The sequence below is a fragment of the Leuresthes tenuis genome, unplaced genomic scaffold, assembly GCF_036924035.1.
Source record: "Leuresthes tenuis unplaced genomic scaffold, fLeuTen1.0.hap1 SCAF_8, whole genome shotgun sequence".
Classification (NCBI taxonomy): Eukaryota; Metazoa; Chordata; class Actinopteri; order Atheriniformes; family Atherinopsidae; genus Leuresthes; species Leuresthes tenuis.
The window spans coordinates 23,798,878-23,826,406 of NW_027325362.1; the positions used below are offsets into that span (position 1 = coordinate 23,798,878).

General features: G+C 41.0%; 2 protein-coding genes across 4 annotated transcripts; both read left to right on the top strand.

Annotated features, from left to right (window-relative positions):
- The first annotated feature begins 9,041 nt into the window (after window positions 1-9,041).
- Window positions 9,042-12,421, top strand: pex13 (peroxisomal biogenesis factor 13). Its single transcript, XM_072391474.1, has 4 exons — window positions 9,042-9,547; window positions 10,159-10,865; window positions 11,106-11,228; window positions 11,510-12,421. The coding sequence occupies exons 1-4, from the start codon at window positions 9,474-9,476 to the stop codon at window positions 11,875-11,877; spliced, it is 1,272 nt and encodes a 423-aa protein (XP_072247575.1). The 5' UTR covers window positions 9,042-9,473; the 3' UTR covers window positions 11,878-12,421.
- Window positions 12,422-12,644: 223 nt separating this feature from the next.
- Window positions 12,645-27,492, top strand: sanbr (SANT and BTB domain regulator of CSR). Of its 3 annotated transcripts, none has more exons than XM_072391482.1 (21): window positions 12,645-13,406; window positions 13,948-14,099; window positions 14,245-14,419; window positions 16,625-16,721; window positions 16,866-17,104; window positions 17,322-17,380; window positions 17,787-17,947; window positions 19,615-19,701; window positions 19,795-19,905; window positions 20,002-20,125; window positions 20,266-20,418; window positions 22,126-22,268; window positions 22,391-22,484; window positions 22,588-22,620; window positions 22,729-22,828; window positions 25,203-25,288; window positions 25,570-25,598; window positions 25,783-25,856; window positions 25,966-26,054; window positions 26,269-26,351; window positions 26,436-27,492. In XM_072391482.1, the coding sequence occupies exons 1-21, from the start codon at window positions 13,361-13,363 to the stop codon at window positions 26,470-26,472; spliced, it is 2,172 nt and encodes a 723-aa protein (XP_072247583.1). In that variant the 5' UTR covers window positions 12,645-13,360; the 3' UTR covers window positions 26,473-27,492. The 3 variants fall into 3 exon arrangements, with proteins under 3 accessions (XP_072247583.1, XP_072247585.1, XP_072247584.1); XM_072391484.1 differs by having other exon boundaries at window positions 12,645-13,285; XM_072391483.1 differs by having other exon boundaries at window positions 12,645-13,280.
- Window positions 27,493-27,529: the final 37 nt, after the last annotated feature.

The following is a 27,529-nucleotide window of genomic DNA, read 5'->3' on the forward strand; positions in this document are numbered from 1 at the left end:
TATGTTTTTGTTGCATTTCAAATAAAAGAGAAAAAAAGGCATGCTAACCTTTTGATGAGTACAAACTCATTCCTCAAAGAAAATACAAAATTTTTTTTTTTACTGAGGTTAATTTTCAATGTTCACGTGGTATGAAATAACCTATGAATGACAGCTTTACTGCAAGAAAAGGGTTGAAGAAAAAACGTGTCTATCAGCACCAGAAGTGCTACTATAAAAAAATACAGACAACCTGCAAAGCCATCAAAATCATTTCTTTCAAACATTTTCGATATTTTCAAAAAGTTTTCTAGCTTCTGTTAAGATGCTTCAAGGTATATTCAAGGTTGGTGCAGATTGTGGAAAGAAAAAAACTAAATGAAAGAAAGCCGAGCTTCAGACTTGACAGAAACAAGTTGGAGTTGTGGTTTCACTGTTTTAAACTTTCCATCAATGAGTCTTGACCTATATTTAACTGGCAATCTGAAGTGAGATGAAATCAACCATTGCACGAAAAGGAGCTTAAACACAGGGCTTGATATGTCGAAATGTTAATAACAATTAATAACAATTACACTTGGACAGAAGTAAGGGGGGCACACAATACGTTGGCTTAATTATCTGACGTATATCTTTAAATAAGCTATGTTCAAGCAGGAGTGTTAAAAGGTTTTCCTTAGTGGAGATATTGATTTGTCAGTGAGTATGAGAATGAGTATGTCTTTCTGCCTATGACTAAACAATGAGTGGATAAAGCCACATGATTCTGCACTTTCAATTTAAGCTACACTAAACCTGTCACACTGATGTTTCTCCTGATTTTAGTAATGGACGACACATTGTTCACTTCCCTCTCAGTCAGACAAAAAAAACATAAAAAATCTTGAAATGAATGTCTGTAGCTTTAACGAATGAAACCTGTTTTTTGAGTCTTGATTAAGACCTTGAAACTGTTATGTTTCCAGGCACAAATGTTTCAGTTAGTTTGGCTAGTTTAGCATGAAGGGTGTAATGGGGAAAAACAGCTACACGATTGTTCCCTGCCATGAAGTAGTTTGCCAAATTATCCAAACAAAAGTGTCAAGAGTAAATTCTGTTACGTTCCACCGATAGACTTCCCCCAATTTAACAATGATTAACAATTAACACATTAACAGTGATTAAACTAAAGAGTGTCTTCAGTCAGAGGTTTCTTCAGGTCCTCTGTAATAAGGACCGGTTCAGGAGTTTATTCCTGCCTACAGTGACAACTTTAAAAGACTATTTGTTCTCCTTACCATCATCTGTTTATCATTTATACAACTATAAATGATAAACATGTGAACTTATACTATATTAAGTATAGTTAAATCGAATTGGAGCAATCGCTCAGTACATTTACATGATGTTCATAAACATCCGATTAAAACCTTTTTAATTCAATGTAAACTCGTAAATGTAAGTGCCAAAACGTAAGTTCTGGCACCCATGGCCCAGCGGTTGGATTCACAATTGCTATGTAGGCGAGATAGGATCCAAGAGTCATGATCTGGGCATGGTTTATGTCCTGTTTTGAATTGGTCAGATGCGGCCCAAGTGTAGTGAGAGATGAGAAAAGAAGTACACATGAGAAGAAGAGGGATATTGTCAATCTCTTCTTTTATCAAATGGCCTTGGAACCTGTAACCATAGCTTGACCTACATGTACATACTGACTGACTGACCATAAGACTGATAGCACTCCAGTAGAATAGGAAACTTCAGTCATCATCAGCCAACTTAGCTTTGAGTAAAAGTCAAAGCAAGCATCTATCATGTCAACAAATCTGGTTTTGTAAGTATCTAAACTTGGCAGAAGGGCTTAAAGGCAGACTCTGTTACTGTTTGGCAAAGCTAGAATAGCTGTTTTCCCTGCTTTTCCCCTGCTTTTTCCCTGTTTCCCCAGTTTTTATGCTTACCTAAACATACTCTTGGATACGCCTAACCATTTATTTTGAACAGGTAATCTACGAAGGTATTACGTAAAAGTCTTCCAGAATGTGAAATCTGTACAGTATACACACAGCTACAAAAAAAGACTATCAGCTCATTTAAGTACAGCATACATTCACAGTAGCAAAGAAGACAATTAATAATAATCATGGCTCAGTTCCCCTTATTACTCCATTAAACCGTGACAGTAAATCGGCCTTCTCAACAACGTCCCCTTTCTTAAGATGAATGCAGCCGGTATTGGTTCATCTATGTATTCCCTTTTTTGAAATGTTGAAATGTCTGCAGCCAAAAAAGTCATGTCTGATCTTGGCGGTATCATTTGCATTTTACATAACAGACTACAGCAGAGGGAATTCTCATATGATACTGTGTCTGAGGACCATATCCCACAATACTAACTTATTTTCAGTCCTCTAAAATGTCAAGTTTCTCCACATGATTTGATCAAATTGAGAAGTCACTCATTGCATAACAAAGGAAATGTGACTACAGTTGTTACTATTGACTAATGTTCATGAAGGATATGGTACTTTATCCAAACACATCAAAACAGTCTCTTTCTGTCTTTTGTTACCTTTCAGTTTACTACCATGCATTATATGACTGATATATTGCATGTGATGGCCAATCCTTCATCTTTTTTTGTTTGTGATATTTTTCTTCTAATTGTTCAAATACATCAGTAAAGTACAGACCGTGCTCATGGTGGACAATAAAAAATCAAATGAAATCTGATCATCTCGTGCTTTTGTTGAGACTTCGATAAACAAATGATAAAATCTACTATGGGAAAGTCACTGTGTCATCTCCAAAGGTTTGCGTAAAGCTTTTTCATGTGCTAGTATGACGTACTATTCTGACACATGTGAAACTGTGTACCTCAGTAATCTAAAATCAGAGTAAATGATTAGTAATATTTGATATATTGCTCAGTTGTACTTCAACAGTGCAAAGATCCACAGACTCAATTGCATACTTTTCAGATTACTTGGATTTTAGAGGCGATTTTGTCAAGCAACCTGTGACCCTGAGTTGTATTTGGCGGGTATAGTGAATGTATGGATGGAAGGATATTGTCAAGCAAAGTAATCAAGCTGTTATTCTTGCGTGTTATTTTTTTAAAAAGACTTGCAACAATGAGCTAATATGCTATTCTGTTTGTGTAAATTTCACCGCGGTCTTAGCTTAGCATGCTAAAGTTTGCAAAACTAAGAATCTCACTAGATTTGCATTTAGACTGCAGGTTTCTGTTTTCTCTCCGTGGCTCTTCACCTCAAAGTAAGTCATAAAAAGAAGAATCAAAACCTTATATTTTAGCTGTTTTGATATTGAAGTTACAGGCATACTGGGGTAACACCAAACATGTTCTTTCAAAGTACCTTATTTTGAATGTAGGAGTTTTGTAAACTCAACTATGCTGCTCATAGTTTTACCTCAATAAAGTAATGACAAATTGCAGGTTTTAGATCAACAATTTGATGGGTATCAAATTTCTTGAAAAATTCTGACAGCTGTAATCGGTGCATCCTAAAGCGTCATTACCAAGGAACCCAGGATGTTCTACAATGGAGATGTTTGTTTCTCGTGTAATGGGAGACTGAGAAGAAATGCTGTATGTAGCTGCTGTATGTAGCTTCCTTCCTGTCTTGTTGTCAGGAACCACAATAAAACCTGATTTGTCATCCTGTTGTCATCTTCTTCAAAGAGGGACCAGTGAAACTGTACAGATGCAGGCAGTAAAGCCAAAACAATAAGCTGAAATAGGCTAAAGTGACCACTGTAATCATCATAATTACTTACTGCTCTCTTAGGGACACATTGCACAAATCTACTTCATTATATCAGATTATTGTAGCATAATGGGGTTTTTTATCTGCTTTTTTTTTAACATGGGCTGAATAAAATATGTGAAAACACAAAAAGCAGTGACAACACTCAGTGAAATTATTTTCTTGCCATTTTAGAGTTTGATCCGTACAGGAAATGCTGGTAATGCACACAGTGTGTCAGTTTCAGTAATGCCTTTGTCACAACATTGACCCTTTGACCAAACACTGATATTAAGACATCGAAATCGAGTGTGTGTCACTTTTTTATTGATATTTGAAGAGATTGAATTAGATTTGACACTGTGTTTTGCTGAATCTAGAAAATAAATGACCTAAGTGAAAGGACGGCTCTAATTATTAACTTATTGATCCAGAGTTAATACACAGATGAAAATACTTCTCACAGTGAACTGTGTTTTGAAGCAAAGTATTTCAACATCATGCCCAGATAAATGGTTTAGTAGTGAGAGGACACAATGTCCTAATATAGATCAGTGAAATATTTCATCAGGATATTTCACTTCTGCAAAGAGCAGCATTTGTCTGAAGTCTTTGCAGAAAGTTCTCACAATACAAACACTGCTCGACTTGTGCGTATGGAGTGTGTGTTAACATGTGTGTGTGCAGGGTTGCTGTGGTTACACGGAGACACTCAGTTAAAGACGCTCCCTGCAGTGTATCTCATTTAATATTTCCTACCCATGTTCTGGAAAAGGCAAGCTAAACCTGTGTAGCCACCTATTTCCAGTAATGCCCCTCCTCTGCTGCTCTGTCTCCTCCCTCTTCTCTCAACTCCCCTCCCTCACCGCTCTCCCCCTTCCTTTTGCAAACTGCACACGCTTGCTGACAACACCAGCATACTGTCACTCTCCACCTGAGCAAACAGCTATTATCTCAGGAAATCAATGAGGTGTTACAACATAGCGAGACTGAAAATAGAGTAGGATTATTATATTTATCCACTTCCCTGTTTGACTGATTACATTATCTTTGAATAATGTTTTTACTGATGATTCATCAGAACATCGCACATATTTGACTTGTACGCTGCATTTCGTTTAGATATGAAATATTCAAGTGATATGATTTATGGTGCTGTACTAGGGACATGTAGGGCTGCTGTAGCTCAGGAGGTCGGTGGTTCGACTCTGGCTTCCCCAGGCTACATGTCAAAGCGTCCTTGGGCAATGCAAGACACTGAACCATGTTGCCTCCCAGTGTATCACTGGGGTATGAATGTGTGTATGAATGACTAGAAAAAAAAGCACGTAAGACGTGCTGTATGAATGTGTGTGAGTGGGGTGAATGTGACGTGGGGTGAAGCGCTTTGAGTGGTCAGTTAGACTAGAAAAGCGATATACAAGTCCATTTACTATTAACAATGAAATATCAAAACCCATAAATGTTCAAATTCATTTTTTGATTTACTGGAAACAATTGATCACACTGATCACACACCATGCAGGGTGCAAGTTCATTCACTCTTTAAATGATTTCTTTTGGAAGCAGCTGAACGATGTCAGAACACTGTAAAAACCACATACAGTACAGTTCTCTTTATCGTCAAGCCAAGACTTCTCTATGAAAGACGAAGAATGCTTATTACTTTCATGCTCTGCTCCTGCAATTTGCAAACTTCCTGCAGCACATTTTAATTATAGGTATTATTCCTTATGCATTGCTAAAAAGGTTCCTTGTGCAAGACTTAACTCATGTTTGAGAGCAGGGAAAATCCCACCAAGCTCTTGCTGTGAATATTTGACCAGTCTCAGCGTCTTTTTCCTGTGTGTTTCAAGGGTATCAATAGTTATCCATGAGCTCATTGTTAGTAAATAACCCGAATCCCGCTTCACGGGTACTGATTTAAGAAGAAGCAGAAGTAGAATAGCCCACAGTAGCAGTAACTACATATTTGGTCAAAACAATAATCCCCTTTTGACTTTTGGGTGACAGAATGCAAATTATGGTGACATACAAAAGTGAGAAACTTTAACGTTCCAGTGAGCAATATAGAAATGCATTAAAATAAGTAAAAATTTTCCTTTTATTGCCTAAGAATGAGGCATTTATTTAGGTGTAGATGTAAGACTGCTTTTAGGACTTCCCAACTTGTTTGCTATGAATGAAATCGCTTTTTTATTCTATTTACTTTGTCACAAAAACAATCAATAACAAATTCGGCTCAAACTATTTCCTTAATTGACAAAAAGAAGCACTTGATAATCAAGTCATGTTAAAAGCTAACTAACCGAGCTTAGTCATTTGTGTCATCCAAACACAGCATGCAGTGTTGTTTAAGAATATGTAAAAATGATTGTTATGACTTTACAGAAGACTTAGTTCATCTTTGTTCTCACAATCACTGTCTCTTCAGTTATTGATTTTTATAATCTAACCTCCTGTTACAGAACTTGATGACACAGCCTGAATTACAAAAAGTTTCAAATGTATATTTCTGGTTGCATCAGGCATGGCATTTTTATTATCGTTTCCTCTTTTTTTGAGTGACAGCCACACAACAGCGTCAACGTACTGTGGCGTTAAATACACCCAAGTTCTGTACGTTCCGCCAATATTTTGCTTTTGACACTTCCACTTTTGTGAAAGCATCCATCTTCCCCCTCTGGCATTTGTACAATGCTCACATACATATACCCAGAAAAGAAGAGGGAACCAGTGTGTGAAAAGAAAAAAAAAAAAAGTACCCACATCACTTTCAGGCCAATCCAGCGTGCTGCCCAGCAAATATACAACAGGAAGGCTGGAACTTCAAAACTCTGCCGTTTTAGAGTGAAGTCTTTTCTGATAATCACAAATTATTTTCTTATAACACAGGAATATACAGGGTAGGTCTGTGTCTGCCCCACATTTTTATTTTTGTGCCATCCAAATGTGGTCATCAGTATTTGCACAATGAAACATCAAACTGCCCTTAGAGAGAATATAAAGCGATAAAGACTTTCTTTTAGTTTTTCGGGGGAGGGGGGACTCTTTCCCTTGTTTTCAGTCTTTAGGGGAAGCTAACAGTTTCCTGACAATATCTCCATTTACAGATGGAGGTGATTCATGAAGGTGTTTTGCTCCTCTGTTGATCCCTTTGTGACCCCTCAGATATATTTTACTCCTCCAAGGTGCAACACCGCTATTAAACAAACCGCTTTTTTTTTGTTGAAAATCCAACCCAGTTCCAGTTGTCTTTTTCCAACATGGAAGTGGCTCCATGCAGGTCTTAAATCTGGTCCGTGCATAAAAACTTTTCCCAATATGATTTTGAAGTATCGTGCACAAACCTCAAACCTGAACCCCACTGAATGCTTCTGGGACTGATTGGTGGAGCAACTGTGACCAAGCTGCAAATCCCTGCAGCCATGTTATTAAATCCAGCAACTGCACATGAGTGTCCTGTTTGTGTGTCCACATATTTTAGATATGGTGAACATTCACCATGTTGTCTTTACCCTATAGTCTAATGACATTGCTAAAGGTTACAGTTCTACAGCACAAGACCTATATACCAGAGCAATCATCAGTTTGAGCCTCTTTGGGGGACATTATTCAGAATTAGCTTACATAGACATATGTCAAACTCTATCAAACTTTCACATGTTCGCGTGTCAGTTAAACAGGAAGGTGTTTCACCTGAACCAGAAGTTATTATATTTGAAACGGAAGTTAGTATGGTTTACAAAGCACACACTTTATGTTAGAGTCACACTGATATCTGCTGAAAAGAGACGCTAAGTGATTGTCCAGGTCACTGCTTCTGTAACACTTCTGTAACACACTGAAGTGCACTCTTCATTTCAGGTGAAATCACCTGAAAATATTTCACTAGTATCACTAATGTCAAAGCAATTTCTCTTGTTTGTATGAACGTTTCCCCCCCCCCCACAGGTATGTATAAGAGCTTTTCACTAGTTTATATGAGAGCTTTTCACTAGTTTATATGAGAGCTTTTCACTGGTTTATATGAGAGCTTTTCACTAGTTTATATGAGAGCTTTTCACTTGTTTATATGAGAGCTTTTCACTGGTTTATATGAGAGCTTTTCACTGGTTTATATGAGAGCTTTTCACTGGTTTATTTGAGAGCTTTTCACTAGTTTATATGAGAGCTTTTCACTGGTTTATATGAGGGCTTTTCACTGGTTTATTTGAGAGCTTTTCACTGGTTTATATGAGAGCTTTTCACTGGTTTATATGAGAGCTTTTCACTAGTGTGTGTGAGTGCATGATTTTTCAGTTATGTGTAGGAGAGCGTTTCATTGGTATGATGCAGAGATTTCAATACAGTATGAGAGAGTTTAACTTCATAAGTGTGTATGAGAATATTTCATATGAGATTATTTCATTTGTATATGTATGTAAGGTTTTTAGCATTGTATGTGAGAGAGTTTGATTTTAAATGCTTTTATGTAAGCCAATTCTGAATAATGCCCCTGGTGGCTCCCCATACTCTGCCACCTACACTAGAGCGCTTGACATCATAGGACTCCCTCCTAAAACCACACTCCCCCTCTCTATACTAACTGTTTGCAGTCAAGAACAGCTTCCTTCACGCTGGCGGCAGTGTAATCACAAACCACCCCCTCATTAACCTTACTACAGGGTTTAATGACGTTTGTGAGAGCTAGCAAGGTAGTCCAGAGGTATGTCCCTACAAATCAAAGTCACGTATGTCAATGTCAGTCAAATCCCAGAGCTGCTCTGTCAGCAGTCAGGAGACTGTCATGAGAAAAAGTTACGTGGTTCAATGTCACTCATTTATATTCTCAGAAGCATTCTGCTCTGCAAGCAAGTTCTCTGTCTGTGTCAGCTATAGGGAATGAACTTTTAGGTGTGAATTACAAGTATTTCTTTCTTAGAATAGAGTTTCAGAAAATATCAGTAATCAGATCTTTGCGCCTTTACGGTAAAGAGTTAACAGAGGAACCCGTGACTTGTTGCTATCTTTTCCCAAGAATGGTTTCGTTTAATTTCGCTAAATGATCCGCACTAACATTTCACATTCCAACTTCCACGTTCAAGGCTTTAAAACGATGTTGTGGGTTAAAATCCAAGCCTCTGTCTGTCTGGACACTTTTAGTATTTCTCTAAAATTCAAAAAGCCTAGATAGAGAGACTGGCTTTAAGTTAGTAAGAGTGTACAACAAATAACCGGGGATTTCTCTTTTGTGACAAGTTTGCACCCTCTCCTGGACAAAACTGAAAAATCTATCTACCGCTCACTGCTTTAGAAACCAGGTCGTAGTAATCGAATCGTTAGTTAATAGATTTAGAAACCGTGTGTGTGCGTGTGTGTACATGTCCAATCGCGCCTACTTGTTTACTAAATAGCTGTCAACAGATTTAGATGGATTTGGCTGCATAAAGACAGTTTCAGTTATTTTGGTCTGATCACAACTGCTGACATCGGTGGTGCCTTTCAAGGATGTTGGGATCTTTTTTTAAGAACATTAGGTTATATCTATGCAAGGGATTAGTATCTCAAAGGTATAGGTATATGTGATATTTGTCGCGTAAGAAATTAAATGTAACCCAAGTAATTTATAGTCCCAAGCATAATGTTTAAACATGTGCTGCATTTTCACATAGCGGAAATTACGAGGAGCAAGAGAAGGCAGCAAGGGAAACAGTTAGGGGGCAGAGATACGCGTCACATTAGTTTTACTTAAAGGACAAATATTTTACGATGGATTCGCACCCTCCGCCAAAACCATGGGAAAGGCGAATTCCAGGGGCTATGGGTGTACCTCTGAATTTCAGGCAAGCGAGGATTAACTTTGTTGCCGTCGTGCGATTACTGTTACTGGTCCGAAGCTGTTGCTAACTAGCTAATGCTAAAGTTGTTGTGCAAACGAGAGGGGATAAACGAAACATTTGTAAATCATGTTCTGAAAATGTTGTCGTCTTGTTGTTACGTGTAACAACGAATCCATTATTTGTATTTGCGCGTTTTGGAATGAGCTGTCTATGACAGACATTTCACAAGAATTCATTCACTTGTACGTTTGACAGATTAGCAAGCCAGCTAAGCTAAGCGAGGCCCTGACATGGTATTTACCTTTTTTCTACAGACACGAGACAGACTGTTGCATTTTTTTCCCAATTAATGAACAGGCCACACATGAAATAAACAAAAGTCCTCATTTAATTCTCGGAATTGGTTTAGCTTTTAACACCGCAACCTGCAAAACCTGTGATACTCGAGTCTTAAATTACTAACAGTTTTATACAAATAACATTTCACTACATTTGACAATCAATTTTGTTTTTGAAGACTTTAAATATTGCCTTGAAATATACAGATATACCCTCCCCCAATCACAACAGCTGTTTACTATCCTGTATTTTGACATATCTGTCTCACCAAACAGGTCTACAGATTTTGGACCATCTGCAGCCCCCTCAACTTCTATTGGGCCTCCTGTCCTGACCAGGATGGTTCCTCCAGTGCCTCCTCGCCCCGTCCAACAGTCCTACCGTCCGTCCTACAGCTCGTTCAACTCGTCTTACAGCCCCTATGGGAGCTCCATCTATGGTGGCTACAGCCCCTACAGCTATGGTGGTAGTTATGGCATGGGAGGGTACGGCCGATTACCCCACACAGAAGACGTCGCTCCCAGCCGGTTTGTGCAGCAGGCGGAGGAGAGCAGCCGTGGTGCCTTTCAGTCCATTGAGAGCATCGTCCAAGCCTTTGCATCTGTTAGCATGATGCTGGACGCCACCTTTTCAGCTGTGTATAACAGTTTCCGTGCAGTGCTGGACGTAGCCAACCACCTAACAAGGCTCCGTACTCATCTCACCAGAGTTTTATCAGCGTTTGCTCTTGTGCGCACACTGCGCTACTTCTACCGACGGTTGCTGAGGCTGCTGGGAAGGGCGTCGGATACTGATGTTGAAGACTTGTGGGCTGACAGCACAAGTGATGCTCTGGCTACAAGTTCATCCAGAGGGTTTGGAGCAGGCACGGAGGATCAGAGTGTGAAGTCCTGGCCAATCTTCCTGTTTTTTGCTGTAGTCCTGGGTGGACCCTACCTCATATGGAAACTTCTAAGCTCCAGCCCTGACTCTGAAGAAAATGGTGAGGCCAACATTTAGTATTTATCTCCGACCTGCTTCTCTATTAGTCAACGGCAACACATGTAACTTTGCTTTTTTAGTTCTCAACATTAAGGCTTTAGACATATATAGGTGTTGTTCAAGACAATCACAAAAACATCTGAATTGACAGTTAGTTGCAATTGTAAGGTGTCGTTTTGATCTGTGCAGCCTGTCTTTTACTACGAGCTACAGTCTGTAAAAATGTTCTGTCATTGTGTAGCTACGAACTGGGCCAGTGGGGAAGATGACCATGTTGTGGCCAGAGCAGAGTACGATTTTTCTGCTGCTTCTGAGCAGGAGATTCCTTTACGGGCTGGAGATATGCTTAACCTCGCTCCTAAAGGTGAGATCTTTTTAATGATTCCCTGACATCATTTTCTGTCTGCCCTGTTGCTCAAGAAAATCACAATGTGCTGTTCAAAAATACATAATATATAAAAAAAAAAAATCAATATGTGTGTACATATATTTTTATTTTATTTTTGTTTAAATTGGCTTCTGTCCCTGCTTTTCATTCTCAAACTGTTTCACAGTTAATTAACGACTTGATAAAAGCTATATAACTATTTGAAATCTACAATATCGATCGCTCAGATTGCAACATCTTATTCTCCTCTTGTTTAGAGCAACAGCCCCGCATGCGGGGCTGGCTGCTGGCCAGCGTGGATGGTCAGACCACAGGACTTGTCCCAGCCAACTATGTCAAGGTCCTCGGCAAGCGGAGAGGTCGTAAGCAGGCGGAGATGGAAAGGCTCGCTCAGACCGAGCAAGAGACAACAGAGGCCTCCCAAGCAACCTTGGCTGCACAACCACAGTCAATTTCAGCCCAAGATTTTACCCCAGACCTCTCCACAGCTTCCACCTCAGGCTCAGCAGAGCAGCTGCTGGAGTCAGTGTACAGAGAAACACCAGCCTCCTACAGTCTGGGAACATCCATCTCCAGCATGCCCTCCAGTACAGTGCTAAACATCCCTGAGAAGACTGACCTGTGATGATTTTGCCCAAATTAATAGCTTTTAATCTATATCAATGGTTAGCTCATTCTATACTTGTTTGCAGTCTTTAAGTATGGAGCTTGACTAAAAATCACCTGATAGTAGGCATTTGGGCTGTAACACAATGGACTTCATCAAGAATTGCTTAAAGTAGTTCCTGATTTAAATCATCCGTGCGGTCGGAACTCTCTGTTAAGGTGAAAAATGTATTTGTTCAACCACAGATTTCCTGTACGTTTTGTTTTTAGTCAGAGCGTGTACAAGAAAGTGTCTTTAAATGTCATTTAATGAGGCGCCCTTGTGCAACTGTCTGTTCAGTGACACTGTAAGAACAGAGGTGTGTGATCATGTAACCCTGTGTGGTTTCGGCCCTCACTTGAAAGATGAGACAGTGTGTTGCTTTCCATGTGAAGCAAATGGGATTGGATTCAGTCGGAATTACAGGTGGTTAACTATGCACTTTTTTCAGCAGTTTATTGATCATTTAAGGTAATTTTGTAAATATTTAATATAATTTTGAAAATAAATCTTTTCAAAATGGTACTTTGTCTATTGTGTTGTACAGAGTGCTGGTGAGGGAAAGCTAAAAGGAAATGTGGATCCTCTAAACTGCGCAATAATAGGGTTTTCACAACAGTAACATTGGAATACCTCAAAGTATTTTCGTTTTTTTCCCCGAACAAACTTCTGACTTCGTACAATTGGTTAAAAAGTCGAAGAGGAATTTATGGCAGAAACGCTGGTTTTACGGCCACCGTTTCTCAGCAACAGGACGCCTAAACCTGCTGCAGTGCGGCAACGGGGACGAGTCAGCGCTGCAGATAGAGAAGGAGCCAACGAGCTTTTATAGGTGTCAATATTTTTGGGAAAAAGTGGCGTAGTTTGTACTTTAACAGTTAGGTGTGTCGATATTATTTCCCTTAACTACCACGCGGAAAAAAATACTCAAAGAGTCTATGCTAAATACCATTTGTATAGCTAAGTTTTGCTAGCTATTGAGGCTACTGCTGCCTTCCTGGATTTTCGGAAATATTCTCTCGTGAAAGGAAATCATCTTAAATCGTTTTTCTTGACCTTGTAATTTAGTTTAACAGAAAAGTCTCATATTCAAGTCAGCTTTTTTTTTTTTAAATTCATAACATAGCCACTTAATTATGTGCCAAACGCATCGCTCATACAGTGCTCGTAAATCGCAGGATGGGGTTTTCGGTTTGGAATTTACTAGAGGTACTTAAAGGCAGCAGCTACTGTCCCGTCCCGTGAAGTAGCTTTAGCAATAGATGTAGTTAGCCGGCAGAAGAAGACCGCAGCATCACCGTCATCCCCACACACAATGACATAAAATATTTGCACACTTCTTTGACTGTGCTAGACCACGATAAAGACTACCCCTTGCTCCAGTTAAGTATTCATCCATCTTGCCGTTTAAATGTGTATTGTTATCAAGTAGGTGATTGATTTAATGACTTAAAAGCGTCTGATGTTGATGCAGAAGGACTCGGCCTTTGATAGCATCACAAATCATAGTGAGTTCCTCTGTTGTCAGTAATGTATTTATATCGCAGACCTTTGGCAGCTAATCTACGTACATGCCGCATGTATTTATGCATAAACGTTCAATGTGGATGCTTGTTGATATGATCTCACTGTAAAGCACTGCATAGCTTCCAGGATGTCAAGACCTGCGTGGTATTGGGTGATTAAAAACGATCATAATAACTTAAATGACTCCAAATGTGATCAGTCACTTCACAGCATCCGCCACAATCTGTTTCATAGCGAATTTAGCTAAATTTGGATCTACTCCAGCGATGCATGTGAAAATGATGCGAGTGTGCAATTTGACACCTAACGTTTAACTTGGCTAAAGCAAGTACTCTTCTCTTCTCCAGCTGCGTGCTTAATAAGGACTGTAACTATTGCAAGAAATACAACCGTCAAAATGGTTTCTCTGAATATCATAAGTGTTTTCTTTTACATGACCAGCAGTCTAATACTTTGAAATATTTCATGTATAATTATAAGTGGTGACTAAATGCTTTTGGTTGTTTGTCCCTGACTTTGTAGAGATGAGTCGCTTCTGTTCAGACAACAACAACTTTCCATACGACAACAATGTCCTGGTTTTGGACATGGTGTTGGGCTCTCTGTGGGGAGTTCCCCAGCCCATAAATTGGGACAACGTAGCCAAGCTTGTACCTGGCTTTACTCCCAAGGAGGTAACTGCAATGCTCGGTAACTATAAATGCTTCCATCATCCGTCCACCTTTCCATGTATTCCATTTTGTCCATCTTCCGCTGCACCATTTGGAGACACTAATTGCTAAGAAGAAACGATTGACTGGCACTGATGTGATCTTATAGTGTGCCCGTCGGTTTGAAGAGCTTAAGAGCACGGGTGGGTTTCCTCACGTGGACCATCAATGTAACGCTCTGACAGAAGGAGGCACCTCGCCTTCAGACGGCGCTTCCACACTGCTGGACACTGGAGAGGTGGTTATAAATGACGGAAGCAGTCTGAGCTGCAGCAAAGTTGCAGGTGAGTTAATGCCGTCCGAGTATGCACTGATGCACCTCAAAACAATAATTGTACAACCTCGTATCATATCCAACATTAAGAGTTGATATGAACATTTTTTCTATGTCTCTTGCTTTGCTTGATAAAGTGAGCTCAAGAACGGCTAAGTTGTTTGTCAGAAACTTTGTGAGCCTTGTCGTAATTATTACTCTTACATCAACATCTATTTTATTACAGACAATATTAAACCAAGATATTTCATGTTTCTTCTTGTCAAGTTGATGAAATTTGTTTTTGCATTTCAGAACTGAAATACATTCCAAAAAAAGATTGGGCAGTAAGGTTTTTATCAGCTGTTACTGTTGCCAATCCCTTTCACAAAGATGCTCTAGCATTGAGGATACTAAGCAGTTGTTATTTTGTTCCATTCTGCCACGTCTTTAAGATGTGCAACACCATCAGGGCATCTGTGGGGTATTAAAAAGTCTTAAAATGTCTAAAATCCAATAATTTGAATTTAAGGCCTTAAAATGTCTAAAATTATCTTAAAATTTCATAAAATGTCTAAAATGCAATTTTTGAAAGGTCTTAAAAATGTATTAACGTTACGTTTATTTAAAACAAATGCATAATCTTCAGCCTTGCTTTTAATTATTTAGATTTTTGAGGATGCTATAACATAACAAAACGGAACTAAAGTACCTGTGCACCCCGGTCAGACTCTATTGAGCACAACTAGTTAGTGTGTTGTGCGCATCCCTGTGTGTTGGCGCACAACATCTTTTTTCTGTGGTGTTTTGATGAAGCGGGGGGATCACCGGCAGCACGGCGCACCCGGCATGTGTTCATACCCAGGCAGGTGTCTCTGCATATGTTCTCTGTCATAGCAACAAGCTGCTGTTGCATATAAGCGACGTCCCGTGTCCCGTTGACGGTGTATCTTCCTCTGGATTCCGCTCAGGAAACGAGAGCAGTCTAACGTTACATGCACTGACACACGCATGAAACTGATGAGAAACCCTAACGTGATGATGTTAGAACACAATGTAAAATCACGTTACTGTGCACCACGTCACCTAATGTCACTGTAATTACTGTGTTTTCATGTCTCATCACTTCGTTTACATATAAGTGTTGCAATTCAAAAATGGGGGGGGGTTAACAGTAGAACAAATATTAGTTCACAATAGAGAGGTTTTTGGTGTTTTTAGTTAGGTTAAGCATTTTGTATTCCAATGTGAAAGAGCTGTAAAAAAAAATCTTATACTTTGCAAGTAATTCCAGGCCTCCGAGTTACCTTCATGACTTTTGTACTTTTTTGCCAGTATGGTTGTGAAATGGGTCTTAAATTGCATTCATTATGGTCTTAAAAAGTCTTAAATTTGACTTGTTGAAACCTGCAGAGACCCTGAGTGGAGTTGTTGTTGTTGTCGTCGCATTTTTCCTTCAAAATTCTCCACACACACTCTATTGGGGACAGGTCAGGGAGGAGGCCAGGCCAGGCCACACATGTACCCTCTCCTTCCTCAGCCATGCCTTTCTGTAATGCTTTCAGAATGTTTTTTGGTTGAATCTTCTTGTTCTTCCAAAAAAGATGTAGAATACTGATTGGTGTGACCACAGCAAACCGTGTGATGCCTCGAACCCAAAGAAGTTGACGCCGCCTCTGGAGAGGACTTTCATTGGACTGCTTTTTTTGCATAATAAGTCTTAAGTGGCATTTGTGAATGTAGCACAATATCATTGTGCTTGATAAAGGGTTTCCTTGGTAATCTTATTCCCATGTGCTTATGTCAGTTATTGATGGAGGACAGCTCTTTATGCAGTTACATCTGAGGGATTGAAGATCACAAGTGTTCAACTTAGGCTTGTGCCCTTCCTTTATGCAGTGACCTTTCTCCAGATTGCCTGAATGTTTGGTGATATTGTGCCCTGTGGAGGGAGAAAAATAGATATCCCTTCGAGCCTTTATTTGAGGAAACATGTTAATGATTTTCCCAGACAAACTGCTCGCCAAAGATTTTTAGACTTCACCTGTTTGAACAGCAATAACATAATATCATTATTTATTTTTACCTCTTTGCTAGTCCTAAATCGTCCCAAAATGCAGAAATTGATGTAAATTAGCAAATTAGATTAAGTAAACAAGACAAAAACCCGTTGGAATCACTGCGTTTTAAAATTTTAGTTGCATTTGCTGAGTCTCATCTCGTCTCGTGTCTGCAGGCTCCAAGTCCTTGCCCTCGGGAAGGGGTGGTCCTGTGGAGAAGAAAGAGAAACGAGTCTCAGCAGAGGAGGATGACAAACCTCAGAAGCCACAGGAGTAAGCTGAGAGATGTTCACGATGCTGTTAACACGGAAACCACTTAAGAAAATACACATTGAAACCTCACACGGGATACTCCAGTTTATAAGAAATGTTTGAGGTATACTTTTCTTAATAATGCGTATTAACCTTGCTCTACAGTCCCAACATGGTGATCCATGTGTGTGACGAGACCAAGAACCTGAAGCAGGACTTCACATGTCCCAGAGATCTTCTAGTCAAAGAGATGCGTTACTTTGCTGAGTATCTGTCAGTTGACCCACAGAGGTGGGAAGAGGTTGACATCTCAGTTCACTGTGACGTGCAGATCTTCGACTGGCTCATGAACTACGTCAGGAGGAACTCCGCGGGAGAGGGGAACAAAGAAAAACCCAGACTGGGTAAATTTCTGGGAGGGGAAAAAAAAGATGCAATTCAGTGATAGATGCCATGGAAATACACATGGAAATGCCTGAGCTGTTCACCTTTTCTACCTGTTTGTGTCTGTGGGTGGTGCCTGATTTACTGATCACTAAACGCGGTGTGTGTCTGGTGGGTCACTGGCTGTGTGTTCTGTGTCGTTTGCTCGGTTGGTCACGTGGTGTTTGTCGGTTACAGAGCCCAGCAATGTCATCTCAATCCTGATCTCCTCCGAGTTCTTGAAGATGGATACGTTAGTAAGTGTTGTGACCTGCGATGCAAAGTGTGTGGGGGGAGGGGGGTGTTCAGGCCCTTTGTTTTTCAGATCTAGAAAAATAACTACGCAAAAAAAACTTTTCTTGACATTTATTTGTGGTTCTGAGCTGATGGATGAAAATCTCCAAAAAAATCAGAAAATCAAGAGGTCTGCACAGAGAGCTTTTCCTAAGTTACCGCTGCATGAATGTGAAGAGTATAGGTGTTCTTTGATGATGAGTTGCTTTTAAACAGTTTGGTGTAACGTTTCTTTCCACTAGTGTACTCTAAATTGTACTCTAGAATTGTACCACTGATAAAGTAGTGTTTGGATAGCATTTGTAGGATCACCGACCTTTCTGTTCCACTGAAATGTCTAAGAACGAGTATGTGTTTGTCCGTGTTCAGGTGGAGGAGTGTATTCAGTACTGTCACAAACACATGAGCGCCATTGTGGCTACTCCCTGCAACATGAACTGCATCAACAGCAACCTGGCCACGCGGATCGCTGAACTCTTCAACCAAAATGAAGCCGATGACATCCGGGACAAAAAAGACAAATTTAAGAGGTATGCGAATAGGCAAAGCGTTTATACAACTTGGCTGCCAGAGTATCAGGCCAGCAATGGAATGTAAATCAATGAGAGCCTGATTGGATAGTTTCTGCCCGGATGTATCAGCACAATATTCCCAAAAAGGGAGAAAAACCCAGGAGGAAAGTCTAGTTGATTGCAGCACAACGACACACTGATCAGCCAGAACATTTCAAACACAGGTGAAGTGTTTAAATCTGCCTTTCACACTAGTCTAAAAGCCTCTTAACAACTACTAACATCTGGCTTCTGAGGGTGGAGGGAAGGTGTTTATTCAGTCCCGTATCAAATGACTCTGCATTAGTTGCAGGTATTAATTAGCTTCATATTTAATCAGCAATGATGGGATACAAGGCCTGTGTGCGAATGCTAATTTTTGTTGATGTCGCTGCACTCTGAGCTGCAGAAATGGGTCCAGCTCACTTTTTCATTACAGAAAAAAAGAGACAAAAAGGGTTAGAACATCGGGTCTCATCACCAGGCGGTGTCCTGCAGTGACAGCTTGCATGCTGATTCTCACCTCCCTAAAGAACGCTGCAGACTGTTGTACACAGCGAGGTGAACTTGCTTAAACAGAGCTTCCGTCCACACTGCACACTGTTCAGGAGTGGGTCCAGGAGCCAGGTCTCCAAGTTCAGGACATCCCAATCCAGTCTCAAAACTACAGGATTCACTAGAACAAGCCCAATCCGTGAAGGATTCCAGTGTCCTTGTAGACACAATAGAGCACCTCCATAGGTCCCGTATCCTTCTGCACATGGAGGAAAACCTTAAAAAGGGAGCTCAAATAAGACACTGTAGTAGAATCCATCTACCTTATTGCTACAGTGTGAACAATCGGAAAAGCTCAGTATATTCTACAATGATAAGCTCATTCTGTTAAAGGGGTGTGACACAGTTTTGTTGCTCTAAAAACAGATATGGAGTTGGGTCAGAGCCTTAAAGCACCACCGAGTATAAAACCAAAACCCAGACCGAGCATCATTTGTTTAGTATAAGCTGTGAGGTGCTTGTGTGTCGCAGGACCGGGCGGGCTTTTGCTGTCACACGACTGCTATAAAATAAGATGATGATCCCTTCTGGTGCTTGTGATGCTTTTTTTTTTTGTCCAATGCTCCTTGTGAATCACAGCTGCTGAGCAAAGCTTCTATTTCACAATTTACAGTGTAAGTGGAGAGTGTGTGTCAGACATTTGAACACGGGTTTTGATACATTTCTCATTTATTCAGACCCATCAAAGGTACGGGACATGGCAGAACACTGATCTTTACCAACTCTTACATTTCTATGAGACTCATTTTAAGATCCTCCTTTAACTACAGGACTAAAAGCACAAACATTTTATCAGGAAAATGTACATTAAGTATTCTAACGGTTGTGTAGTAAAAGGTCCCTTGTGGTATTATCAGTGTGATTGTTACTTACTTACTCTTTAAATGTACTTAGTTGCAGAAAGCAGCTGATACAAGAGTAGCTAAAGTGAGTGTGAGGTTTCACGATGAGTTAGCCTTAGATGTCGAGCGACTGGCTTTGTTGTAAATTGGATTTCTGTCTTCTTTTTGTGACAGCGTGAAAATACAATGGCTGTGCTTGATTGTTTTTTTTTCTAAACTCCCTCCTTTATTTGCTTTCACCCTTAACAGCAAACTGTTCCAAAAGAAAATTGAGCGTTTGTTCGATCCAAACTACCAGAGCAGAGATTCACCAGGAAACGCCTCGACTCTCTACAGGTCAGTACAAAGCTGTTGGGTTTTTTAAAGCGTCCATTACTCACACGTCAGAGATTTTCTGCTCTTCTTTTTTTCTTATTTTTCACAATGCAGGTGTGGCCTGTGCTTTAAGCTGCTGACCAAAGACACAGAGAGGAAGATTTCCTGCGTTCCAGGGAAAATCAATATCGATGCTCGAGGAGAAATCATCTACTCGCACACTCGGTATTACAGCGGTGCTGCAGTGTGACAAACTGCTCGTCCACTCACTCTTGATAAAGAATGTAATTGGCTTTCCATTTTGTTTGTGTGCATTTGCAGACAGAAGAGCTGGGATGTGCACGACTACATCACAGGCCTTTATGAAGAGCTCAAGTCCTGGGTTCTTGCTTACTGGAGAATCTGGGGTACCATCAACTACCTCACCTGCTCCCGATGCCAGCAGGTCAGAGAGAATGTGACGAAAATGTTGATGTAATCTGATAGAATGATCTCCCTCTGAAGTACAACAGGAGAGCGAGACAATGGGAGACTGATTCTTTGAGCCTGTTGATGAACCCAATGTGCATTTGTGTGCATGTGTAGGTGTTTGTATGTGCAGAGCTGACCCATTGCAAATACCACCCAGACGGTGTGCTGTACCCTGGCATGGGTGCAGAGAGAGGCTGGCATGGTGCGGGAATGTATCCCTGCTGCAACCAAAGGGTTCTCCGCTTCGATCCCACCGGAATACCAAAGGTACGCTTTCACCACTTCAAAGGAATATATACCTTAACTTTTCCTCACAATGATTACTACTTTCCGCACAAAAAGCTCAACCTGAAGGGAACCTTAAACCCAGTTTTCATATGAAAATTCTGTCAATTGCATTAGGGGAACCAGAAAGTCCTCACGACTTAGATTTTGTAGATTTCCACGCAACATGACAACAGACAGATGCTTATCCCTTATGTGTGGTGATGTCATACAGTACAATCAGTACGTGCCATCTTGCCTGAGCCTTCCAGTCCATGTGAAAACTTTGAAAAACTTCATCATTATGGTTATTCTTTTTTAAGCATTTGAGCTCAACAGTTGTTGCTGAATGTTTTACAGTAATTAGATTAATAAGAAATGTGACTATTTTTGACTCTCCCATGTCTTCCAACCAAATTTGGATTCTGTGCAGCCCTAATATGGTTCTGTTATGTCTCAGAGTTATTGGTTCCTGCTTAAAACAACTGACGGCCACAAACATTGCTAATCATAGCTTTAGAGCTGAAATATTTGGGGATGTTTTTTTATTTTTTCCCAAGAAAAAGTAGTTTTTAAAGTCCTTAAAACTTTTGCGTCACAAATCATATCTAAATTATAAAAAATTGGATAATGCTGATCTAATTGTTTAACGTCACGTAATATTTCGAAAGAAGCAAATCCATTAATGCTTTTCACTGGCTGTGATGGTACATTCAGTGACTTTGAACTAACATCTATGCAAATGTGACCTAAGAACCACATGAAAACGTCATCATTAAGTTTGCAAAAGATGGACTAAAATTAGTGAAGCTGTCATCTGTCTGATAAGAATAAAAGAACATGCTGTACAATAAGTAATATAAACGCATGAATGTGGATTCATCTCTGAGGCAAACTGATGAAGTTAATTTGCTTAATTTGGTTATTAAAATGTCATATAAAGCTTGTGCATATACAAGCATATTATTAATATAAGAGGCACCTGTAATGTGAGTTTAACTTTTGTTTTGGCCTTGGCACAAACAGCTATGTTGGTTGGTGGTGATTGGTCTATTTAAGCGCCTACCAGCTTTTTCGAGATCCAAGTTATAATATTCATATTCGCCGTAAAGATTTCCCTACTGGTCAGCCTGCTGTTTGAAATCCCATCGCACCCCTCATCATCCAGTGTCAGGTTCACTTCCATCTCCTGCATCTTCCTGAGAGTTGGCAAAGCCCTATTAACCAAGCTCTGAATCATCATGGAATAAGACAGAGACACCTCATGACCTTTTTCAAAGCTCATTAGTGCTGTATCTAATGATCCTGCAGCTTCGGAAATGACCGCACTCCATCCAGAAACTTCTAAAGGCAGTGGGCAAAGTTGCAGATATCTGAAGTATGATAAAGTGCAAAGTATTCAGAAATTACTCCTTTGGTTTACACTGCAGCCTCTGAAGGTGTTCCAGTAACAGAATCCACTGTTTAAAGGGTCTGCCTGCCAAATCCAGACACTTCTAGTGCTGAATATACAGTGTTCAGCACATTTATGATCTCTGGTAGGTACACAGAGCTCAAGAAATCAAACGTTAAGTAGTATTAGTTACTACAGCTCACTGTTTGCTGCGAGCGGTGACTGTGAAACAAGTTGCACAGAAGTGTCTTAACGTCATCTGACAAACTCAGAGTAGGTCCTGATACAGTTGGTTGGATGTGTGTGTGTGTGTTCAGGGCTGTAAGATGCGAGACCACATAGTGAACGTACCGGATGAGGAGAACTGTGACGAGGCAATGGCAGCCCAGACCAGAGTGCTCAATGACCTGCTGCTGCACAGAGACGCTGTGTGTTTGCCCAACGCACCGCCTGCAGACGGGTGCGTATCGCTGGGAGTGGATCATCTCTTTTGTTCACTTTGTGTTTATGTGTTGATTTGGCAACATTTTATGGGATCACTGTTTCTAAATGTCCCACGGATGTTACCGTGTGTGTCAGCAGTGAGGAGAGTCCGTCCAGCGCTGAAAAGGTCCAGGACTGCGACTTTCTCCTGGAGCCAACACTCCTCGGATCTCTGAGAGGGGACGGCACCACTGTGAGTCATTTACTGTGTCGGATTCTCTGTGTCTCTCTCTGTTGGATGCTTTTTATTTTTTTATTTTTGGGTCTCATTTCTTCTACTTTGTCTTTTCCATCAGTTTTCCCTTTTGAAAAACTGGAGTCTTCAACTGGTAGGATTTCTATCTCGTTTTCTTTCATACGTCAGTGTTGCAAAGAAACTTTGGATATTGTATTGGGTCAGATTTTTGTCCTAAACTGTGGGGCCTTTGCTGTTGCAGAGGCAGCAGTCTCTCCTGTCGGAGGATGAGGAGTACACCACAGGGTCTGAGGTCACTGAAGACGAGGTTGGGGATGAAGAGGAGTTGTCCAAGAAACAAGGTAGAAAATCTTTCCAGCTCGCGGTGACAAAGTAGTCGAATCATGTTTCTTTTGTTTTTCCAATACCTGACTTTTTTTTTTTTTTAGATGCGACTAAATTAATGAGCACATAATTTGTTCCCATTTCCCATCTATGTAAAATGCCAAAGATGCCACATTCTGACAGACGCAGAGGGGTATCATTGCACCTTTAGGCACTTTGTTGCTTGCAGCCTGTTGTAAAGACACATGTTCCCATCCCTGCTTGCATCTATAAATAAATCCCAAAGACAGCCCAGTTTGGAAACTGGACAAGTGGAGGTCAAAGGAAGGCCTAAAAAACGATCTACAGAAGATGAACAGAAGATGTCCTTTAGAAATGGGAACAAATCCAGCAAAGACCTGACGCAGGACCTGAGAGATGCAGAAGATGACCCTTCTGTTGATCCAGCCACTGTTCACTGAGGCCTGTTCATTGGGAAACATGGAGGAAAGGCTGAGGAATGCCAAATGACACAGGAAGTGGACTGAAAGTCAGTGGCAACAGGTCTTATGGAGGGATGAATCCTCCCCAGAGCCCGGACCTCAACATTATTGAAGCAGTGTGGGATCATCTGACAGATAATGGAACAAAAGGCAGCCGACATCCAAAGAAGAGCATTGGGATGTCCTTCAAGAAGCCTGGAGAACTATTCCTGAAGACTATTTACAAGAAAGCTTGTGTAAATCCTTAAACCTTCAACAGTAGAACACTATCCGCTCAATGAGCCTCAGTATGAGAGAAAGTCTTGTACTCAGCTGCCTCCATCCACTGATGCTGTCTCACACAGCCACAGTGTGCTTGGCATGCTGTTATCAACTGTTATAGGGATATAACAGGCTGCCGTTCCAAAACTGACTCCACAAAGTTTTATTTTATTACTATCTTATCACTTGAGTATCGAGCGTGAGGTACATTCATGTACAGAGTTAGTCAGGACAAGGATCAGATAGAAGACATTTTTTGCTGTGTGTGGACTGGAGAGGACAGCTAAGAATTAACAGGATTAATTCTATGTGAGGATTTATCACATATAGGCAGAAAAGTGAGCTGCTTTCTGCTGTTAATGAGATGATTAACTCTGTTACAAAGCCTATGTTATGGACCACAACTTTTTTTGTTGTTTTATTATCCCGGCGGTGTCTCATGGTTCATGGTTTGCAGCTTTTATGCCACATTTTTTACTGAACTAACTTTGTTGCTGAAACAAGTTCACAGACGGGCTTCTTTACACTTCATCAGCTCGAGGCCCATCCTGTTGTTAAAACGCCCAACAGCCTATTTATTAGTGTCATAATGTCTCCACATACTAGATAAGAGAAATAACCACAGCAGTGATAACGCATTGCACTTTAATCACTGGGTCAGGAAGGCTCTTTTTGCTTTCTCAGCCAGGAGTGTTTGGTGAGAATGTGTGCGCCTCACTCTCTCTTCAGACCAATCTTTGAAGCGGCGTAACCCTGATATGAGGTGGAAACGGAAAAAGAGGCCACGTAATTGACCATAAAACAAATTCCCTAGAGCTTCCTCAGTATAATGGGGTTTTATTTTTCTGATTCTCTTAACGACTGCAGCTGGAAGACCTCTTTAATGGGAGGATTTTTCAGATTTTCTCTTACTAACTGTCAGGGAGGCCTCCGCGGGGCTGTTTACACCCGTGTCTCCTGACACAGATGGTTTACCCGTTCATCCATTGCCAGTCCTCCCTCGCTGCTCTGATGTGAGGCGGGGGATTTGGTTCCCACACCTTTGGAAGCACAAAGGTCAATTTCAGAGTGCACGTCTCTGACGTAGAACTTCTTTTCAGAGGTGGTTCAAATGTGCAAATACGCCTCTTTAAAGAAGACGGGCCCAGTATTCAAGTCACACCACATGATGAAATACTTTTCCATCACTTCCTTTTTGGTTCCCTACGCCTGCTCGTTTGATCAAACCTGACTGAGTGTTTGTAGAGCACTTAGTAACGCTGGCTCTGACAAGTGCGACAGAAAATAATTGTATTATGATTGACTTCAGGTTTTCACGCGCTGTGACTAATCAACTGATGTATTGGACATCCTGCCTCATGTTTCAGTACATTTTTCCTTCTTTCGACCCTTTCAGAGCGGCCTCTGCTGCTTAAATGCAGTTTCGATAAGGGGAAACAAAGCGAGCACTCGTGCCAAGACATGTTTCTATTAAAAGCACATCACCACTCTTCCACTCCCAGTCTTCCCCTCTTCCCATCTATTTTTAACGCTTCGCTGCTACCTGCACAACTGTTTTTGGAATGGAGGGTGAAGCCGTTCTTCTTTACAGTCGGGAGATGGCGCCTCGTGGCCCCTGTAGTTTTCATCATTGTTTTTCTGTTTCCAGCTGCTAAGAAGGCCAAGAAGGCCCACAGACCTCTGAAGAAACAACTGTCCTCTCCCAACTTCCAACGCAAGGACAAATCTGAGAAAGTAAGTCTGATTTTGTAAATATTGCACCCCATTCAGCCCCACTGCTCAGCAGGGTGTACTGTTTCCAGCTAAGGCCTCATATATTATATAAAGGCGTGCATTATACATCTGGAGGTCCCCCCCCCCCCCCCCCCCCCCCCCCCCCAAAACTGCTGTTTGTTGACGGTCCCTTCGGTCTCCACAGATGTTTTATACAGTATAACTGTTGAGCTGTACCATTAAAAAGAACATTGTTATTTCTGCTAAAAGCGATTATTTATTTGTTTTTTCCCCCCTTTCAGTCACAAAGCAGGGATAACACACCTTTCACGTGAGTTCAACTAAACACAAAAGCGTTTAGAACCTCCTCTTACTCATTTCTCTTCCTGACTGCATTCAGTCTTAAAGGACAAGTTGTCCATATGTACATTAAGCTTGCTGCCTGCTTGTTGCTCGCTGTATTCACTACTGGTTAACACTGGGGTCTGCTGTGTGTGTGTGTGTGTGTGTTGTAGAGTGAGCGTTCAGAAGAGTAAATGGGACAGCTCTCGCTCAATGCGCTACAACCAGGACGCTCAGAGAGAAGAAGGTAAAGGAGGAGTCGGAGGATATTTTTTGGACACGCAGCAGCCACTGACCCGCTGAGCTTTCACCAAGTTCTGTTTTTTCTGTCTGCTCCCTTTTGTCTGTTACGCCAGACCAGCGCCGCATGGTGGAGATCATCGGTCACCTGACTAAGATGAGATTTGGGGACCAGGAGCAGAGTAAATCCAAGGATACGAAGGAGGTGGGTGTCTTTTAATGTGCTGGACATATACAAAATATGAGCTGGTAACAGAATACTGGAAATGGGGGTTTGACTGGGATTTATTGTCATAATTCATGTCATGTGGTGGTGATTCGTGTTTGGCTGTCAGACCTGCTCTCATCATTTTTGCAGCTGCCTGATGTTGGATTCTTTATGTTCTGGACTGTGTGCGTGTGTGTGTGTGCTGATCCAGCTTGCAGGGGGAATCTACACACGGCTGGAATCACAGTTTAAGAGCACCTCTCAAGCCAAACCGAGCACAGAGAAGACTCCCAGGTATTTGCTGGCACACAACAAAGAGACACACCTCCATGTGTGGATGCCCCGCTCAATAACCACACAACATCTTCTCTTCTCCAGATCCAAAATACGTTACGCTCAGATCCGAACAACATAAAGGGCTGCTGGGAAAGACCGCCAATAGAGCCGATGATCAAAGGAATAGAGGACAAGATGAGATCCTTCTGTGAAGGCTAAATATTCTCCAAATGGCCACCCAGTTGTGGACTCCCTCCTCATCCCGACTCCACACACCCCCCCCCCATGCTTAACTCAGATGACCATGTACGGGTCACCGTCAGCCGCATCCTCTGTTGTCCAGCTTGTGTGTATTTGCGCAGCTGTGGCCGGTTCTTTAAAAACAAGGTGAACTCTGGGTCCCGCTCAGCTCGTAGGAACACAGTGTTCTGCAGCATGTACGGAAAGTCATGTCTGCCTGTTAAAGGGAAACAACTGCTTTTTACTAAGTGGCTTTTTAATTAAAGGAACTGATATGAATAATAACTGGATTTATCTGGACTGTAATGAATTTGAGATGAGTGAACTGAATTTTATTCTAATTGAATTGTACTGAACTTGTTTACTTTCTCTGTCAAGTGCCATGAGATGGCTTCTGTTGTCGACTGGGACGTCAGACGTCAAGTGACTGAAAGGCATTTTATTCATGATTTTAAAAATGTCCCAGCAAGTCAAAAGAAAATGATAATGGGGATAATTAGCCAAAAAAAAATAATGATTGAGGAAAATGTAATCATGAGATACAACATTTTAAAGAAGAAACTCAGAAATTAGCTTCTATAGAATAACTTGTTCAGGCTCTGGTATTTCGAACAGTCATCTTTACCTCCACACAAGTTCTGAAGGTGATCCATAATGCTGAAGTCCAGATGGGGGGGTGTGTGAACGGTTCACCACATCAGCTCGGTTTCAGATAGATGAGATTCTGATCTCACTGTCGGGGCCGTGCACTGTTCTGATTCTCAGTGTTCTGTTTTGAAGCCTGGTCACCTTATGAGATGGATGCTTCTCTCACTTCCCAGTATTCCCTCGGTTCTGGTAGTCTTTGTCATTCCTGTCTGCTTTGGAATGTGACTGCACTGTATGACACTGGGACCAATAAAACAGAAATGTCTCTAAACTCCTGGCAGAGCATTTGATTTGATTTTTTTTTTTTT